Source organism: Haemaphysalis longicornis, unplaced genomic scaffold (assembly GCF_048455015.1).
Source record: "Haemaphysalis longicornis isolate Haplotype H1 unplaced genomic scaffold, Haemaphysalis longicornis Haplotype H1 scaffold_4, whole genome shotgun sequence".
Lineage (NCBI taxonomy): Eukaryota > Metazoa > Arthropoda > Arachnida > Ixodida > Ixodidae > Haemaphysalis > Haemaphysalis longicornis.
Genome location: NW_027526361.1, coordinates 175,401,614 through 175,422,172, shown reverse-complemented (window position 1 = coordinate 175,422,172; position 20,559 = coordinate 175,401,614). Strand labels below are relative to the sequence as shown.

At 43.8% G+C, this 20,559-nt stretch overlaps 1 protein-coding gene across 7 annotated transcripts in view; it reads right to left on the bottom strand.

Annotated features, from left to right (window-relative positions):
- Positions 1 to 20,559, bottom strand: part of LOC144179517 (uncharacterized) — a 229,911-nt gene that overhangs the window by 49,543 nt on the left and 159,809 nt on the right. For 6 of the 7 annotated variants that reach the window (XR_013324267.1, XM_077707900.1, XM_077707898.1 and 3 more), the window contains exons 3-10: positions 18,180 to 18,299; positions 17,441 to 17,539; positions 15,186 to 15,362; positions 9,204 to 9,294; positions 7,457 to 7,565; positions 5,663 to 5,727; positions 3,058 to 3,185; positions 1,829 to 1,997 (exon numbers count right to left, since the gene is read on the bottom strand). Coding sequence is in view for 6 of the 7 variants with exons in the window: in XM_077707900.1 (XP_077564026.1) it covers positions 1,829 to 1,997; positions 3,058 to 3,185; positions 5,663 to 5,727; positions 7,457 to 7,565; positions 9,204 to 9,294; positions 15,186 to 15,362; positions 17,441 to 17,539; positions 18,180 to 18,299 (958 nt within the window). In the remaining variant the exon portion in view is untranslated. The remainder of the gene's footprint in view (positions 1 to 1,828; positions 1,998 to 3,057; positions 3,186 to 5,662; positions 5,728 to 7,456; positions 7,566 to 9,203; positions 9,295 to 15,185; positions 15,363 to 17,440; positions 17,540 to 18,179; positions 18,300 to 20,559) is intronic. The other variant, XM_077707899.1, reaches the window with a different exon arrangement.

Sequence of the window (20,559 nt, the reverse complement as noted above, 5' to 3'; positions counted from 1 at the left end):
TGCTCCCACACTAAAAAAACAAATCTTGCAGCAGCTTTTGTTCTTTCAAGCGATGCACGATTTAGAAATACCTCGCACAAAGCTACTAGAGTTCAGGGTTCCTGCAGTATGTGGCTATTTGTAATGATACGAGATGTTTCACAGTACACTGGAAAATCCAAAATGTGTCACTTTATAAGACTATTCAATGCACAACCTTTTAGGGCAAAACTGGAATGCCTATGGTGCACTTACACAGGTCAGGGTTTTCACCTCACGTTTCCTTGCAAAGGGTTCTTCGTCGTGTAGGTAATCGCAAAAATGTACATATACAGTGTTGCAAAACTATTAGCCAAAATGCTACACTTGTGAGCATATTGAACCATCTCAGCCCACAAAATCATTGAACATCTCGAATTCGGCAACACTATTTGCTTTTCACAAGTGTGCATTTGTAAACATGCAGATAAATATTTCGCTAGATGTAGATGACCTACTAAATGTGAACAGCTGTATGAGCACTCGTGTCTTGTTAATCATAAGCCCAGAATGCAGAATACAATAGTTGCACTGGATGTTTAAAAGATCTAATTGCAACAGAAATGTTGTCCCTACTAAAAAAACTAAAAGGTGCAACCACTTTATGTAGCACTGTGCCACATATAGTGACACAGCCACTTGATAAAGACTATACCAGAAGTATACCAGTATACCAGAAATATCATCATCAGCAGCAGACTATCTACGCCCACTGCAGGGTAAAGGCCTCTCGCATGAATTCCAGTCCTGCGCTAACTGCGACCAATTTATCCCTGCAAACTTGTTGATCTCATCTGCCCATGTAACTTTCTGTCTACCCCTCCACGCTTGCCTTCTCTAGGGATCCACTCTGTTACCCTTAATGACCAAGGGTTTTCTTGCATTCGCATTACATGCCCTGCCCACGCCCATTTCTTCTTCTTAATTTCTACTAATATATTTTTGACATGTCTTTGTTCCTTACCACTCCTCTTTCTTCTAGTCCCTTAATGTTACACCTATCATCTCAGCAATGTAGCAGAAGTATACCAGCAGCCTTTTCTAAAAGTTCTTCGAGCAAAGCCTGTTTGGCAGGTGGTTTATGGCAACAATATGAAGAAGGTAGCACAATGCACTAGGATGCAAAGGCAGGCCGAAAAGCAGTAATTACATCCAGCTTGTTTTCTTTTACCAATCAGTAGGGTATGCACTCAGCTCTACTTTATACAACATAGCACGCGCTGTTCTGTCAATGGCTAAAGTGTCTGCCCAGCCTATGTCTCTTCGGTTTTCTTTTGTTACAAACTGCTTCTCCTTGCAGTAGTCCTCCCAAATTATTTTTCTCCAAAATCGACGATCTTCAAATCAACAAAATCTACAAAACCAGCCGCTGAGGTCAAGGACTAGTTCACCAGTAACTGTCACAGGTATAAATGAAATGGCGACTTGAAAACATATCGGACAATAGTTCGGAGTAAAATGTGAACATCCCCCACCACTACAAATAAAATAGGTGTACGCTTTGCCATCTGATACCCTAAAGATGCGCCCCAATCCACCCTGCTGCTCATGCACTTGGTTGAGCACAAGCACAAGACTTACTTGTACTGGCTGACGCGACTTAGTAATCAAAGAATTTCCCTTGGCAAAAACTAATTGAACAGCAAGTACAACTTTTGGATGGTTGGGAATATTGCATGCCAAATTTATGAAATATAGCAACATAAAAAACGTTTAACTATATTTTACACTTCTTATATCAATTACACTCTTCATGCAACTTGAGAAGTGAGCTGTAAGCTTAAAAAAGCAACTCCGACGAAGATCTTACTTTCAGTTGTCGGCGAACGTTTGATGGTGGTTGTGGTGATGACCCTCCCATCAGATGTTACGCGGCTATTCTTTTCAACAATGCGGTTTTGTAATGACTGCGGCGAAAACTCCGTCGTCGTCTGTGAATCCGCCATCACAGGGACCTGGGAACCTTCCATGTAGAGAAACTGCAAAAAGCGATGACCACAGGGAAAGCAAACTATGCACTTGTTTTGTTCTGGCTTAATATTTTGTAAACACAACTATGTTTATAACCGAGCTAAATGCTGCATCAAAAAATTATTCTTCCGTTTGAAGAAATTCGAGAATATACAAAATATGTCGAGACGTGAATGACATATTCCACAGATGCAAATGCGCACACATTTTCACGATTATATATCTCAAGCAATGTTATCACATCATTTTCAATTATATTTACGTGTATTTCAGCTGTAGTGGGTGTACATGAGAAGTCTATTTAAAAGCAAATTTGCCACGAACGGTACACAGTCGGAACTTCTAAATGTTCCACCAAACATACAAAAGATATTTTTCACATTGGCATTGACACACTACACATAGCGGTTGTGTACACGCTAAATGTCTGCAAAGTTATTTGTAAATCCAGTACATAAGGTAACTACTTATACGTCTTGCGAAGTACACTTGCTCATCAAAAAGGTCAGCTGTACAATTCATAGCACACAATATTTGAACTCATGGTGACTCTTTATTTCAATTGGAGTTACGAATTGAAGGTGTCAGCGGCTTTTCAGAGCCCGTTTGAAGGGCACGCTGTTAAAAGGGGTGCACCATGGGCACTTCAAGGCCATCTTCTAGAAAGCTATCCATTACGCAACATGAGGCTAATGCTTGAGCATACACATGCTGTCATCACAAGATGTGACCTCATAAAGCAAGTGGCATCACTATAGACGTCCATACTAAAAGTTGTATGCCTTTTATGACTTCCCTTCTGGCTACAACTTTTCATACATGCACAAAGAAATGTAAGAAGGCAAAAAGTGAGGAGGGAACGCATTTCCGCAACTTGGCAGTGTCCTAGAAGGCATTCTATGCATTAGGAAATGGCGGCTGCATTAGGAGCAAGTTGATTGTATCAACACTCATTTACTGCACAGCTGACCTTAATATTGGTTTATTAGGCTGCTTATCTTGGGTGCTACGACTCGAGGCGTCATTGCACGTCGTCAACCAGCATCCCAGTTAACGCTGTGGCATTACCTCAACAGTCAGGGAGCCCGAGACGCTGTCATATTCCAGGGGTCTTGACTGGAGACTGATGATCTGGCGCTGGCTGGGCACCCTGCGCAGCTCCGAGATGCTCACAATGCCAAGTCCCAGAAAATTATCTGTAAAAATGCATCTGGTAATCAGCACATTGGCAGTAATCAGGACATGCTCCTTAGTCAAGAGCCTGAGGTTAAATGCTTGTTCAGTGAGCCATCAGCATGCTGCGTATATCCAATGGACGAAACAATGTTAACACTTCTATTGCCAGAAAGCAATCACACTATGCAGAAGTGAAACTCTGCGCCACACAGCATCCCTACTTCTTGCTCGCTTTCACACTTTACAACTGAAATCAAGGTTATTCATTTTTATAGTGTTCAAAGTTATTTTAAAAATGTATTTCTGCGCCGCAATTTTATTTTATTAACACTTTCGGGCATTATTCGCGTGGGGCCAGAAAGTTTGCACCAATTTCATAAGAGGATATATGGGAAATCATCGACAACCTTGAGCAAGCTTGGTTTAGGTTGACCCTGGCTAGCACAACTATAGTTAGGACCAAACTGAAGCAGCACACACAATTTACAATAAATCCGTTTAAGGTAAATGTGGTCACTCCTGCCTGGCATGGGATCATGCCCGATGGAAGCAAGACTTACAGCCTGGAGTTTCGCCATGTTATTTAGGCATAGGGGTCAGACATTGCCTCTTCAGTTGCGAGCAAATTTCATTACAGTGCCTTTTGCAATGTTGCAAGCTTGACACCTAACAAGCCTGTCCCATATCGACATGTTATGTGGGCAGGATAAAGTTACCGTTGGCACTTTTTGTGGAGTTACCCCTAATTGAGAAGGAAAGCCTCGGAGAAACTGTAACTGCATTTTTATTTGCTGATTATGCGCAATGAACAGCCAGGCATAGCTTGCCTAATGAGCTTGCCACATTAATTACACAAAGAACACAATATTTGCTGAAGTCTTTTTGTGATTTGTCTAAATATAAGGGTTTTTCTCGCACATTTCTATAATGAAAGTGCACAGCAGAAAAGAGCAACACAATGAAAACCAGATAACACACAAGACGAAAAGCCACAGCTAAGCACACACCCAGAATTTTCACGCGTAGATGCATCTGTTTGCCTATAGTGTACGATTTATTGATTGATTGGCCGTTTATTGTAGGAGGTCATAAGACCCTGAAGGGGATAGGGGAGAGTGGGAAAAGGGAAAAAGTTATGAAAATAAAATTCATGGTGTAGGAAAGTTTTTCAATGCACTCTATAACCTTGGCCACTGGCTCAGCAATGCATTACAGAAATCTTAAAACTGCATAGCCACAAAGCACACTTGTGAAGTGAGCTCTGATACTATACAGAGTTGTGCTAGCTAGGGGCTCGCTCCATAAGCACAAGAATGCACAAGGGATTCGAGGGCCTCCTGCAAGCAAAGCAAAAGCTGAAGTTCTGTTAGACTGCCATCATCCACCGTCAAAAAATGTCGACTTAGTCTGTTCTACAAATTCTACTCCGCATTCCCAACGAGCATCTATATCACACCACGCATCCATTCTTCTGATCGCAGTAACAACTCGAAACAGGTTCTATACCCTCGCCCTAAAACCAACACGTTAGCGCAGTCATTCTTTATTCGAACTGTAAAAGACTGGAACGCTCTACCGGATAATGTTGTTACTACCAAAGATACAAAAACATTCAAAAAGTTACTAACAACCCTTTCCAAGCCAGAGTGACCATTTCCGTTTATTGTTTTTGTGCTTTTTTTCACTCCAAACATTCTATATACTGTACGTTGAATTGCGGTACGGATTTCTGCGGTTGGCCATTTGCTGCTCACTTGTAGTTACTAATAATTTGTGCCACTGTGATTATGTCTCCCCCAACCATGTAAAAGATTCTGCTGTGTCACATAGCATTCCTAGTGTATTTGCATGCGTGTTGTTCACTTGTAGTTGCTAATGAGTTTTGCCACTACGATTATATACCCCCAACCGTGTAAAGAATTCTGCCTGTGTTACGTAGCATTCCAAGTGTATTCACACATTTTTGTGTCTTCATTTCCGCAAACGTTTTTTTTTTGCTGTTCTCTCGGTTTTTACACGTCTCCCTTTGTAATACTCAAATATTTGTATCCACACCCCTCATGTAATGCCCCATCCAGGGACCCTTGAGGAAATAAAATAAATAAATAAATAAATAAATAAATAAATATCAGACCACTGTCACGTCTCTTCTTGTCCCTTTGGAACTGAAATGCGGCATGGCACTGTTGTCCTGTTACACATACTAGAGAACCCTCCCTTGAGAATCTTTGCATAACGTAGTTCCCCACATCGCCTTCCCGGATAGCAAACCTACCAGGCACAGAGACAAACACCCATACCTAGACTGTAAATCATGCTTCGCCTTTGACCCACAACAAATAAGTGCTCATTTACTTAAATAAACCTTTTCATGCTCAGTCCCACTATAGCTGCCCCGCTGCACCCACAAGTGCTATTGTAGTAACAACATTGTACCTTACATAAATACTTGACAACAATAAGTAAGCAATGAAAGGAAATATTATATTTCACATACCCCCTTCAGGCCTGCTTTTGTCATATATCTCGAAAAGAACTTCGGATGAGTTTTGGTCTAATGTGCTGCAAGAAAATAGAAACACGAAACATTCACTTGTGTGGAAACATTCTCAAAAGAAAAAAAAATTATTCACTTTTTTCACAGCTTGAAGTGCAGGACAAAGTAGCAAGAAGTAAATTCCCGGTTCACAAGGAAAGCAACTGAGAAGAGCTCTGCCTTAGTCCAAGTGGTAAATGCTTATTATCTCATAACTTCCTTACTTTCTCATGGATGAGAATGGTAATAGAAGCGAGTACAACTGTACTCTGTTTTACCGTGTCAGCTGTGAACGCTGCTTTGTTGAGCCCAGAAAAAGACGGAAACTGTAAATTTGTACCACAAGAGACCTTCAGTCAGAGCATCACCATCACCTGAACTGAAGTGATCCTGATCACAGCCTTGGCAATGGTAATGCACTGGGAGGTGGCACATGCTCCTGCTGTGCCAATGACCAAAATGATGGTTACATAATAAAACAGGGCATCCCCTCCACAGAATCGGCCAAGAGGCAGCATCAGTGAAACTTCAGCACCAGCATTCCTGATGCATGCATATAGCAGCAATAGACTAATTACCACCAACTGCACATCAAGTGCAATGTACAAGTAAAATCACTTTGTGAAGGTCTGAGACCATTTCAAAAATTCCCCTGCTGATGAAGAAATTTCAAGCACCTGTGTGTGGCCATACCTAGGTTTGTTCTCACTCCCACCACGGTGATAACGACTAAAAGGCGGCCACGACAGCGTTATGAATCCCTGATAGCGAATAGTAGAAGTCAAATAAAGTGATGCACCTTGAAACAAAAATGTGCAACCTTAATGGCTGCAAAAACAGACTAAAAAGTAGCAAAAAATTCAAGTAATATAAACGCCACAAAGAAAGCTGACGAATGGGGGAGCTGCAGAAAGGAATGGCCGTGGCAGTTCATATTCTGTTGAGAAAGTTAATGGTGCTCCTCAGTATATGTGCTGAAAAATTAGGGAATAAACTACACTAGATTTCATGGAATGATCTAACAAAACTCCAATAATGTTCTGACCTCTTCCACTGGTGTATTTCCACTGGTGTATAAATGAAAGCCATCATTCATGTATTCCAATGGTATACAAATAAAAGCCATCGTTCATGGATTTCCCATCTCGTGGCACAGCCAAAATGGGCATGCATTTCGGAGAACACCTGTAGTCAGTATGAAACCCCGAGCTCTCCCCAAATTCCAATTCACTGAAGACAGCGTTGGTGGGTGCATTCCGAAATTTCACATTACTATTTTAGTTTGATTCCCAAGACAAATTTTAAAGGCTATTGAAGCATCTGAGTGTGTACAAAACCTGAGGAAAGTCAATTTTAGTACCTCCTTCAACTGATCTTACTGTACACTGCCCAGTGCTTTCCCAAATTGATTTCTCTAAAACATACTGTCTTGGGAGACGAACACAAATGCATTCTTACACTTGATTGGCTAAATGATAAAAGTACAGTCCAAGGCTGTATTGGCACCTGGCTTAAACCCCGCATCGGATTCATTGTTGGTGTTTTGATCATGAAAGTTTTGGAAAGTTTGGGCTTACCATTCCCTTGAAGCCGTTTACCATATTAATTTCACCATGTTTATATCCGCTGTTTTTATCCATGTTTTTATCCACTTTGGGGTTGCTCAGTAAACTGATTCGTCTTAAGACATGGTTATTATTTTGTGCTCTCAGGATGCACACCAATGTTACTGTGAAGTCTTAAAAGTCTACTTACAAGAGGAAATGTTCATCCCAGAAGGGGCTGGTTGTCTCCTTCGCTACAGTGGTAGTGCAGCGATGTGGGGGTTCGTCGAGTTCCACAACACAGAAAACCTCCTTGCACCCTGGATGGCAAAGAACATTTTCACTTGAGCGTGCTGTCGTAAACAACACACAAACTGACAGCAGCGAGATAATCTACAAATCACACAGTGGACAAACCTGGAGTCTCCATGTGGTTATACATAGTAGGAATACCCCCGCATGAAGAGTATAGATGAGCGAAAACTCTGACAGGAGGCCCAATTTATGAGGCTTCGCACGGACACCATCAAAACTGAAGGCTGAATGTACCAGGAATGGCGGGCCATGGTCACACACAGACAGGGATACCGTATTTACTACTAAAAAACAACATCGCTGGCTTCGACAGTTATCTTTCTGCTTATCATCATCATCATCATAACCGGCCTATCTACGCCCACTGCAAGGCAAAGGCCTCACCCATTAATCTCCAATTATCCCAGTCCTGTAATAACTACGACCAATTTATCCCCACAAACTTCTTGATCTCATCTGCCCATCTAACTTTCTGCCGCCCTCTGCAATGCTGGCCTTCTCTTTCTGCTTATGGGTGAAAGTAAAAAGCTTAAGAACAATTTGCTGTGGATATGGGAACACTACTGCTGGAAAATACGACCTACATCGCATACCGAAACGCGACATTATTTAAAACATACTTTGTTTTCCAAGCACAAACATATCGTTACCATTACAATCGAGGTAATGTTTCAGCATTCGTTGTAAATGAGCAATGCAATCCCATTAAAAACTTCATTTAAACTCCTCGGCGTACCTCAAAACTTTCATGTTACATACACTGATTTCCTGACGCAATATTCCCAGTTTAACCCAACCAAGTTTAACCAAATCAAGTTTAACCAAATCAAGTTTAACCCAACCAGGCAGAGTTCTGTCGAAGATTTTCGCATTCAATATTCTCATGAGTAATAGCAGTTGGTTCCACACACACTAAAATACACCAGAGCTTTTTTATTGGTCCATAGCAGAAAATACCAATGTAGCGAACTCTGAAATAGTAGCATAGCTGTGTCAAAATCCAAATGCAAAAACCAGTTGGCCTTTGGATAACAACGTTGCTCCTGAGAAGCAAAAGCGCTTGCAAGCACATCCTGCAGTTGCTTAGTGTTCCATCGTGTGCCAAGGATGGTTGTCCTTTTATGACACTTAAGTGCCCTCTTTTAGTGATAAGAAAGCATTCGTGTTTTCTATTTTCAGCCTGAGGTCATGCTAAGCTAGAAGAAAGAGCCCATTCCTGTATGGGCTGTGTCTGATATCGTTCATAAACTTTCCCCTTCTCGTGTGGTAGGCCGACATTAGTGTACAGCAATTAATGCATGTGAGCAATGCAAAGCAAATCATAAAAAGAAAACAGGTTGCGTGTTTCTTTCAGCAATGATTCTTGTTGTCCAATTGTCTTCCTGAGTCTGGCAGCATATGTGGCCAGTTCACAGAAAGAAGAAATGATAACATTGATAACAAGTTAATGAAACCCTGTCAACACTATCCTTATGTTAGATAAATAAACGTGGCATGTTCCTTTCTTTGTTCTACTGGGAACAATAAAATATATCGACAAAACTGACCTTAGAGGAAATGACTGCACGCAGGCCACAGCTAATGCAATATCGACTAAGGAAAAGCTCAGGAAGCAGCTAGGAGAAAGCCTTGAGGGTACGTGCCTTTGGTGCCTCCTAGATTGGAAGCCTTGATCACCTTCACAAGAAGGCGGTGGTCGTGCTTCACTTTTGTAGATGGCATGGCAGCTGCATTCTGCAAATCATCGACCAGGAACACGCATGAAATAAGTTGAGGCTGTTCATGACATCACGCCTTCTCTGAGTTGATCGAGGCAGAACTATAATTTCAGTTCGAGTTCTTCCGCAACCGCAATCACTATAAGGCAGAATAATGAGAATAAAAACTGCGAAGGGCTCCTATTGTACTGCGCACTCACAGTGCTGGTCACACGGTGCGAAGAAATGAACCACAACACCAGCACTGAGTGGCGGTTAATTGCTTCGTCTGACGTCTCCTGTACTTTTTGTGGAGCGTACACTAGCTGGCCCAACGCCATTAATAGCTGTTGTAATTGGGTTCTTGGTGAAATGTCGACGTTAGTGCATGCAAAACACTAAGAAGCAAAAAATGCTAATTTTCAAACAGTTTCCTGGAGCTTCTCCCTACTTGCTCTGATGATTTCTGCATGAGCTACGCTTTACCAAAATAACAAAGCACACTGCACTGGAGTCATCACATCTTCTACTGTACTCTGCACAGGTCCCACAAGAGCTGAATATTATAGTGTCTGCTGCATGGGTGGAAGCGGGATTGACCCTTTTGGGGCAGCTCAGGGAGCAGCAATATTGCCGTTTTGGTGTAGCTTTGGAGCAGCAAAAGGGAATTTTGGAGCATGTTCGGAGCATCATAAGATGAGTTTTGGAGAAGTGCAAGCCTGTTTGGGAGCAGATTTCTAAACTCAAACATAACTTATTTGCAATTTTTTTTGTAAACACACAAAAAAATGTTCTTACTCACGATTCGATTAACAATGAGCTGACCAATTTCCAGTGTGATAACACGTTCCAAAATATATGTTCCACTAATAAAACATAACAGCTGAGCATAAATAAAGGATAACTAGGAAAGAACGATGCTGTGAATAGCTACATCTAACTACACTTCAGACAAATTCAAAATGAATGTTTGTGATATCATCACATTATCACAGTCATGAGAAAAAACCCAGAGAGGGATAATCGATGCTTGGAATAGATATACTTAGCTACACTTCAGACGAATGAAAAATAAATGCTCGTGATATTACAACATTATCAGAGTTATGCCAAAAAATCCAGAGAACGGAAATAGGCAACATGCTCCCTTTAGCACCTAAGCTGTTAGAAATTTTATTTTACACGAAACAAGACTATAGATACTAGAAAAACTATAAAAACACAAGGTGAAACTAAAAGAAAAATAAATTTATATAAAAAAACTAGGAAACAAGGGATAATTTGATGCATTGCAGAAAACCGTACTAGACTTCACAGAAATTAAAAATAAATGTTGATGTTCACAAAATACAAAAAATACCCTAGTGTATTACACGTTATATTGGGCATGCAATGCGTGTTTCTATCTACGTAAAAAGTATACCCAGTACCTGCATAGGGTTTACCCAAATTAGGAATGGACCTTTTCTTTCGAACGTAAACCTCGGGCTTACTGTAGAGAAAAGTGCAGGCAAGAAACACCTACTGAGCTTATTACTTGCAGGTAGCTGCTAGCTTAACACGTTCGCACCTCTAGCTTGCGCCAGGGCCGCGCCTGTTCTCATCTTGTTCGACGCCACATGTCGGCGGCGGTATCTAACATTTGGAATTCGCGATAAGGTAAAACAACGACCGCTGGTGACGATCACCACGGCACAGTCTTTGTGCGGTGAAGCGCTACATTTAGGGGCAAAGTTAGGGCAATGCCCACACCCGGAGATCACTCCTAAGTCCCGTGAAACCACGATGCCAGGAAATTGTGGCGAGTGACTTAGAGGATGATTTCGTTAAGGGGGATTCACACTGGTTATAAGATCCACCCTCTCCCTCCCCAAGTCGCATATTACGTGCCCGCACGTTGCGCGTCCATGCGTGAACATGAGGGCCACCGGTAAAATCGCGGGCGTAAGGACCTTCTCAGCTGCGCCGCTGGGATCAGGGACGGCCTCGGCGCGACTTTTAGCTGCTCGCGAAATTCTTCTCGCACGTCTGGTAACTTGCTTCCATCGATTTAATTGACTCGCTCTTATCTGAGTTGCTGCAGGTGGCTGCAGGCGACCAAGGCGGGCCCAAGTTTCTGGCATTCGGTGGCTGCTGCCGACGCGCCAAACACCTACCGCATATCACCGGCAAAGGAAACTCCTTGTGAGAAACTCTATGGGAAACTCAGATAGGAGTGAGTCATGGAACAGAGTTGCCGGACGTACGAGAAGCCTTCCGCCAACAGCGACGGATTCTTCGACTAGGCGGGGATCGTCTGTACAACTTGAACAAAGCGTCCCCGATCCCAGCACCAGCGGCGCCGCTCACGAGAGCCCACCGGGAGTCGTTGTGCCGGATGCCTCGCACATTTACACAAGGATGCGAGACGTGAGGTCACGTGATACGCGGTTTGGGGAGGGAGAGATTAGATTTTATCCCTCGTGTGAATCCCGCATTAGGGAGTACGTCGCAGCGGGCCACATCATGAATGACAGCCCAACGAATTGCTCTCCACTGCTCCCTACGCAATGCGACTGGCACTAAACATCATCTCACTGTTTTCTAACATTTTGCCGCACCGCGCTTGGGGGCAGTTTCAGCGCAATACTCCTTTTTGGAGCGGGGGCCCTATTTTCCCGCCGTAAGTTCCCCGTGAACTGTGAATGTGCCCCACGACTTGTCTGATTGGCTTTCAATTTCGGTCACGCGCGTCCAGTTGACAAAGCGGTTGTGTGTGCTTTCGTCATTTGGACGTTTCATGACGTTTAAGGTTTGCCTTAATACAGAAAGCGCATAATTCTTGGCGGAGAATGAAAAACTAGACGAAATGCAGCGCACATGACGACGTAGGCCTGTCTTTGCTATTCAACAACAATACGGCTTATATGGCACTCCCTCTCTGTGATTGGCTGAGAAGACGTAGTTGGCGGGACCATTTATGTCACATATGGGACACTTCAGCCTGCGTAAAAGTGACATAATGTTACGTAACAGTTGGCAAACGGCGGCTCCTATCGCTGTGAAATAAAGCAAGAAATTTTACCGACCTTTCGCGCCGTGAAATCCCGGTGGATTTGAAGCAGGCGCAATTTCGCAAGACAGACAGTTTAAAGCTGTTTGTTACCGAAAGAAACAGCAGTTCTGCTTCCAAGTCAGCGACCACGGAGCACACAAACACCGTGTTGTATTTTGCTTTTATGTTTGCCAATAAAATAAAAACTATTTGTTTGACGTAACAGCGACATAAAAGGGCAGTACAAGCCTCTCCATGATAAAGAGAAGCCAACGCATGGCATTTGTGCACACTCCTCCTGGAAAGCTGGTGGGTCATATGATCGAACTCAAGAAAAGAATAACGAAGAAAAGTGACTGTTTTATTCATTACTGCGCTGATTGAGTTCGATCTTGCAAAAAGTCAATCGGCGGCATCGGTACACTGTGCCGTTATCAGGCGTAGCGTTCCTCTGTTCTTACCGCGTCTGTCACGGACGTCTTTTTCTGTGATCACGACATAAACTTGTAACATAGCAGCAGCAGAGAATAGCGTGGCGGCGGTAACGGCTGGGAAGGTAACAACGCAACGAAGCTTGCATTGAAGCAGACAGATCAACGATGTTAGTAAAAGTGAGTGAACGAAAGAAATAGATACGGTAAGAAAGTTTGTGTGATGTTCTTCAGCTCTACACCCTCGTTTCGCTCGCTTTTGGACCAACGTTACTTGATCGCCTGATGGTGCTGACGCCAATTTTTACCTCAAGAAATTTGTTTCTCTTGCCAAGTTAAGCTGCCGCCCTAATTTTTACAATACATGCCAAGTACGTTTATATCTTTCATGTGCAATATTTGATGGATTCGCGGTTATCTTTATAAGTGAAGCGTCAAATTACCATATAGCTTCATTGCACTGCATGTTGTTATAGCCATACGTGCATTAAGTCCCTGATTGGTTACGGTTTGTTTACGCAAAAAACATGGCGAATTCGCCGTGAATTTATTCAGTCGAGAATAGGGCCCCACAATGGTGCAGGAAAATCGGATTGGCAACGTGTGGCGCCAATGGCGCAGCACTCCCACTTCTTCTGCTGTTAGATGGAGACGAAAATATAACCCTCTCTGCGGCAAAAACCCAACGGTAATAAGCCGGCCATGTTACCACTCAGTAGCCGTGCAAGGGTCAACCATAACGCCTGCTACTGGCAGGAGCTTCGGTGAACGAGTCACAATCTGCCTGCGTTATCACAGCAACAGCCGCCTGTTTCTGGCTCTTCCAGCTCTTACATGTTACGAGTGCAGGGTGCATTGGCGATTATATTGTATTCATTAAATTATATACTTTGCAAAGGCTTGGGACGACTACGTGGACGTTATGCGGTGCTAGGGGGCACATGTAAGCACTACAGTATTGGGGGCATTTGCAGCATTACAAGAACAGGAGAGTGCTCGGCTAATCATCATCCAGGCATTAGACTGTGAAAGTAAGAATTAAAAAGGCGTCACCATGAATGCCTCGTTCAAATTACGTTTTTTTTTTTTAATTTTGGCAAACTCCTAGCTACAAACGCTGTCTCGGAAGGATCAGGTGGGTCTATATACAGTAATTCCTCGTTATAACGAACTCGCGTTACTCTAAATATAGCTTTATTCGAAATTTCTTCTGGTCTCAACCAAAACGCATGCATTCTAGCCCGCATTACTCGAAGCGCACGAAGAGCTGGACAGGCTTAGAGCGAAGTGGCGAGCGGAGGCATCGCCGAGCAACGGCGATACAGCGGCGAGTCAGAGGGTCAACATAGCTGGTTCACAAGCTGGCGTTTCCCCTGCGATTTTCTCGAAGCTGTCATGCTCGATTCGCGCCAACCTAGGTCAAAATCCGTGGTAGGGTCACGGATTTTTGCTCCTGACATTGGCCAATAAGCGTGCACGCGACGTTGCGCGAACACTGACACTCTAAGCGTAGAATAAGGAGTGTCGTCGACAGCGGGGCGCCGAAAAACTCTTGTTTTGCAAACTTCACGGCTGCACACTTCGCAAAAATATTGCCCAGTGATAATGCAAAACCCTAGTGCAAAACCGGTCACTTTTCATGATTGCGCTGTGTACCCACAATGAGCGGTTAATCATTGTTTTTTGAGCTCAACAAAAATCACCTCGAACTCGAACCACGGAATTTGCAATGCTTTCCAGAGCGACTCTCCTAGCTTTCCGTGACGCCCGCACCAACCCCACCCCTTCACCCCCCCCCCCTTTCTATAAAAGTGGCCACTGCCTTCTCCTCCTCATTCGCTCTGCCGTCTGAGAGGCGTTCGGACGCCAGTCACTGTTCGGTGAAATTGAGAAGGCGTTGCTCGCGCCCTGCAAGGAGATGAACCAGCCAAAGCCCGCTCCCTTTTTTGCACCTGATTAACGTTCTTTTCAACTCAATACATTGTGCTTGCATTCCTCGTAGTTGTGGCGCAATTAAAGTTTACCTACTTTAGCTTCTCTAGAGTTGTCGCTTATATCGAAATACTGCTTACAACGAAATGTTTCGCCGTCCCGCTGACTTCGTTATAACGAGGGATTACCGTATATACTCCACCGAACATGGCTCAAAGTCAAATAAACCTTACCGGAGTGGCGAACGCTTGCTTACAGCATTCGTTAACGTGACAATGGCGATTAAGTAATGCACACAGATGAGTTTGAGAGGATAAACCTGGTATCAGTGGCAGGAAGAAGAGTTTCCCGCCGCCAATGCCCTAATTCAGCCACGATTTCTTGGTCCCCTGCTTGGTGCTATCTGCTTTTTGAGTGGCAGATTGCAGTTTCCCAAATAGGTATCCCCAATGCCATCAAGGCTACCACATATGATTGAAAATGTGTAAACGTAAGTGCAAAGGCAGAAGATGCACAGACTGTGCAACCCACCACTTGACTGAGCTGCGTCCGCTGGATGATCTCAGAAACGGGCTCTCGGTGCCTGAAGCTTGGGAAGTCCTTTTGGCCCGAGCAGCTCACGTCCGCAACGGTGTAGGACAGTGCATCCACAACGGCCTCCAAAACAACGTCGTCGACAGCGCGCTGGTCCACCGAGTGAGGCTTCTGCTGGACAAACAACGGGCACGGCTATTTAACAGGGCACCCACTCCTCAAGAGCTGCAGGAGCTGTACGCTTAACTGAAGAAGTGAGTTTGTGACAAAACCAAACAAAAAACAAATTGAATGACTAATGAATATCAGGATATCCTGCAATCTCACAGTCCATTTGTACCCTGCTCAATGCCAACATTTTAGCTATTTTGGAACCTCTTGCAAGCGCAAAAGTAACAATATATTAGATGCAGCAATTTGCGGGAATGCGACTTGTATCTCACGTAGACGTACAGGAATGTCCCCGATCCTTGACAGCTGATTGTTCTGGTGAATTTAAACGAGACATTTGCTAAGGCATTCAGCTTTAAATACGGAGAAACGGCGTAAACGACACCGGCCTAACAAGTAATCAGATATTACAGACTCGAATAACAATGCATACTTGACAAAAAATATACACGTTACGAAAGTTTTCTGTAGTTCCTCATCATCATAAAGACTAGAACACGTTTACTTAATTTGTTGCTCAAGAACGCACCTTTGTGCAGATGTAAAAGTTCTTCTTTCCCCCAGTACACCGGTGGCGTGCTGACATGTAGAAGCGTCCACAATACCTTGCACTTCTGATCTCGCAAATGTGCACACTCTTTTGGCAACTTCGCCCAGTTACCTCGCCAATTACCTCAACCGCAAATGTTTCCACGCGCTAAAACCTTACGCTTCGAACGTCTGTGAGCTGATAATAAAGATCCAGGTTATTTAATGTTAGGCTTGCAGGTATGCGATCGAATACATATGGTTGGGAGCAATCCTGCGAGCACAGTTTCTCCCAACTAGCAGTTGCAATGTAAAATATTTACCGTGTTTACCTTCGCTCAATTTGCCTGGCAGCCTCAAAGGAGGGCATATGTGGCAGAAGGCCACCCGTCATACGCCGTATTTGGCAGTTATTCCCGTATTCTTTTTGTTCAATCATCAAGATGTTCATCCGCTTTTTTCGCGTGGTAAGTCACCTGCCATTGTGTCTTCTCAACCTCCCTAACGGATGCGTTCTTGAACTCGAGCAGGTCGTAAAAAAAGTGGGATGCATGGCTTTATTTTTTATGTTACTCCTTTACATGATGTTCTGCAGACGCGGTTTGATGCGACCAAAGGCATATAAACAAAACACATTCGTCTCCTTTCCTATTTCGTCTAATCGCGTCATGTTCAAAGCGCCGCCTTCGAAGCATTTAGTCTTGTTTAGCCTCTGTGTGCATTCAGAGAACAAGTTTCTTTTTTAGGTTCCACACGTCACCGTTTCTCGTAAAAACGTAGCAGAAGGCAAATAACTTATTTTCTCTTACCGTCAACACAAATAGAAGACTTGAAGAAGCATGACAATTATGGGGAGTACGAATGCTGCAGCAGAAAAAAAAATCGCAAGGAGGGGTCGAGGAGGCAGAGTGGCATATAACCCCTTGATAAACCCAGCGGCAAATGATGGTGCGTCAATTTTTTTACCATTTTTTCCCTAGATTTGTAATGGCCAATAACTCGGAAAGTTTTAAGTTTCACAACTTGGCAGAGAGGCCATCTCTGGCAACTCTGGCACTAGGCATCTCTGTCTTTACAGCGTTGTATTTAGGCCCAATCATAAATTTGTGCTTGTTTCTGCAATTCTGTTCCGATGGATTTGACTCATTTCGAAAAAAAAAGCTCCTCATATGATCACCACTGCGTTTTCCAGCGGCGGCGAGCACTTGAAAGCACGCACATGCTTCCAGCTTTTGCCTCCTCGTCATAATTTGGAGGAAATAAACAAAACACCCTGTATACATGGAATGAACCATTCAAGCGAAACCTCAACAGCGTATGGCAAAGGAACCTTGATTCGTGTGCAATTCGACCGAAGTGACTGCAGAGATAAGTGCAAGTGGTACCTCTGCCAAAGCATAAAAACGATCGGTGAGTTTTTGGGTTCGCATGCCTTTTGCTAAAATATGCGGGTAGCGCGATATTGCTGTAAACCAAAACATGTCAAAACTAGGGGAGACCAATTATTCTGCGGCAGAAAGTGTGTAGTGGACGGCGCACGAAAGGAAACTCACGTTCTCGCCCAGCGACGACTGCAAAGATACTTTCACGTCCGGACGCTGGGCGAAGCGGACGACGAAGAGCTGCTCCGTGCTAATACAGCAGATTTTCAGCTGTGAAAAAAAGAACGCAGTATGCGAAGAAAAAGTGACCACAAAACGAATATTTTTATTGTGGACACTTGCTTGCAATTTAATCCCCCTTGCATCGATGATTTTAAAACAATCTCCTAAAATTAAATCCAAATTTCTTGGTTCATCGTGGTCGTATAGCACACCATTTCTTTGGAGCTGTAAAAGGGGGATCACAAGTTACCACTTTTATCTGAACCACTATAATGTGCCCAGCAATATGTGAAATATTACACTAACACGTTAGATGCTGCACACAAAAACCCGAAAAATATCGACGTGTCCGAAGACAAAATGAACAATAGTTACAAAGCACCCAAGCCAATAATTATTTTGTATTGAGAACATTAACTGAAAGTACCCATCGAATACTGTACCCAAAAATACGATGGTGCTTCTCGAAAACATATTCCCTCCCAACATTTATTCTTGTAATTAGCTGACGAGTTATCTTCCGTTGGAAACACCTTTCAAATGTGAATCAGCGATGCAGGAGAGTCATTCCCCACTTTCACAATAATTTGATAACGCCCCTGCACATATTTTATTGCTCCTAATTGATGAAGCTTCGAAGTACACACCTTATTAAGCGCTCTACACAGTCGTACAGTATAACCCTCACCTTCCCATGGAGCTTCTCAACTAAGAGGTTGTACCGGTGGAAGGCCTTTTCTTTATCGTTGGCGTTCTTTACTTTGATCACAAAGATAATTCGCTCGCAGGTGATTCCAGTCGTGATCGTCTGAAACAAACAAGAGATATGGGCAGTTTTAAAAAGACAAGTTTCATTTCGATGCACACGCAATCGACGTAACTTCGCACCCAGTAACGTCCTTCAAAATGCAAGCACGTTATTTCTATTGTTTTCCGCCGACTACTGACCAGCCCTCTCCCGAATCCTTCACCATTCACATGTAAGGTCGGGACACGGCCCATTATCAAAATGCCTCAGCAACACCAGGCGCGGAAAAGTTTAACCAAAATAACATTCAACTGGATAACGAAAAAAGTAGACAACTAAAAGCCGAGTTATGTACAAACGTGGCCATGAATACTAAAATACTATGCAATGTGCCAAGATTCGCAATTAACGAAAGCATTACCGAAGTCCCTCTCATACGTTCCCGACCTCGCCAGGCGTGCAAGGTCAACCCATTTCTGTGTCATCCGCTTGTGCACAAATTGCCGCGTTTGATACAGTCTTAGGAGTATCCGTACTTCCCATTGATGTTCTCTGTGCACTATCCTACATACGACCAGTTATAGAAAAAAACATTCGTGCATGAACAATGCGCATAAAATCTAATAACATCTCGTACAAACACCAACCAACCATACCCATCCCCACAAAGCAGCACCTCGACTCACCTCGATCGTTTTACTACCCCCTCAACAACGGCTGGGCGGTTTGCTCCAATTTTTCGGCTCAGCTGCGAAGTGCATCCGCAGCTGTTCGCTGTCACAGACAGTGACACACCTGTCCAATATCTCGTTCCAGCTGAAATTCCACATGAAATGTGCACCCAAACAGGATATCCATAGAAAAAATATATATATAACGCCTTTAAGTTAGAGATATTCCTTATTGGTTGGATTCCTGCCACAGTTCGAATGCGGACGCATTTATCGGTGACCCCAAAACAAAAATCCGTGTCATGTAAAACTTTATTTGCATAACTTTATTCGCATGCGCTTCTATTGCCCCTGACAGAATATAATGCACTTGTGAATTCCAGTAATGCACTTGTGAATTATATGGAAGCTTAACTTTATAGCGATCCAAGGGATATGGGGCATTATGACGGTATTAAATAAAATGCCCTAAGCCCTCATACGTGTCTGCGTGCGCGCGTTGTTTCAAGTGCAGAGCACTTAAGGGGCCCGACTTTTCGTCGTAGCTTGTCCGTGGTCACGCTACCTAGCCACTGCACTCACGCGGCATCACGCACCCTAACAGAGGCTTCGAAAAGTTATATCCGCTTGTCCCACGATTCAGCCTTCCGGCCAAAAGTTAACAGTATACTTGAACAAGATGTTTATGTATCCAGAGCCGTTCGAAACTCCTGGAAGCGCTTGAGCTAGTCACGCATGTCGCGATTATTGCGAGCAAAGAAAACTGCAGGTACATTTGAGGCAAAATGTCTAATTAATCGGCAGTTCCTGCGTTTATTCAGTTGGGAACGCTCGTTGGATTGGTTTTTACGGTACTAAGCGAAAAAAGTGGCCGCGGAAGAAAAAACCGACGCGTTCAAAATGGAGACGAAAGGCAGCACGAGCGAGATTAAAACAAGCACAAGAACAAAACTCCTGCCCGTGCTGTTCCAAACAGAGCAAGAAACAAAAGATAAAGAAAACGATGTCAGCTGTCCCGGGGCAAGGCGCGAGAGCACTGAGACGGCGGTAAAATTGAATTGCATTGAACAAACCTCTGTTCAGTTCCTCTAGAGAGGAGTGAGACTGCGACGGGAAGAGCGTGAGGGGCGGTAGCTAGCGTCACTAAATAAACGCTTTTAGAGTATCGGCACTCTTTTGTCTCATTGTTATATGTTCCGCCATGATTTTCATTGGTCGGTCGGCAGCACGTGATATTTGTTTACATATGGGCGCAGCCATTTTGTTTCAGTAGAGAGAGAGAGAGAGAGAGAGAGAGCTGCAGCAGCCGGTCGCGCTCTGCCTGTCACAACCGGCAGCGGTTAAGTTGGTAGAGATGGCAACACTGCAAGCCAGAAACAAAATGGCCCCCAGACGCTTCCGCGTGAACGAAGTGGCGGTACCCTTCAGCGCATCTTATTTAGTGACGCTAGTGGTAGCAAAGCGTGGAGGACGACGCCACAGCCCCGACGTCGAATAACTGCTCTGCACTTCCGACAGCTTTCACGTTCAGTGGAACTGCTTTAACTTTTCTTTTCTCTCCAGTTCCTCAGAGGCCATGCATACGGCATACACGCAACAGGAAAAAAGATGGACGTATACGCGGGGGCAGGCGCTTTTTGTTTGCAGGC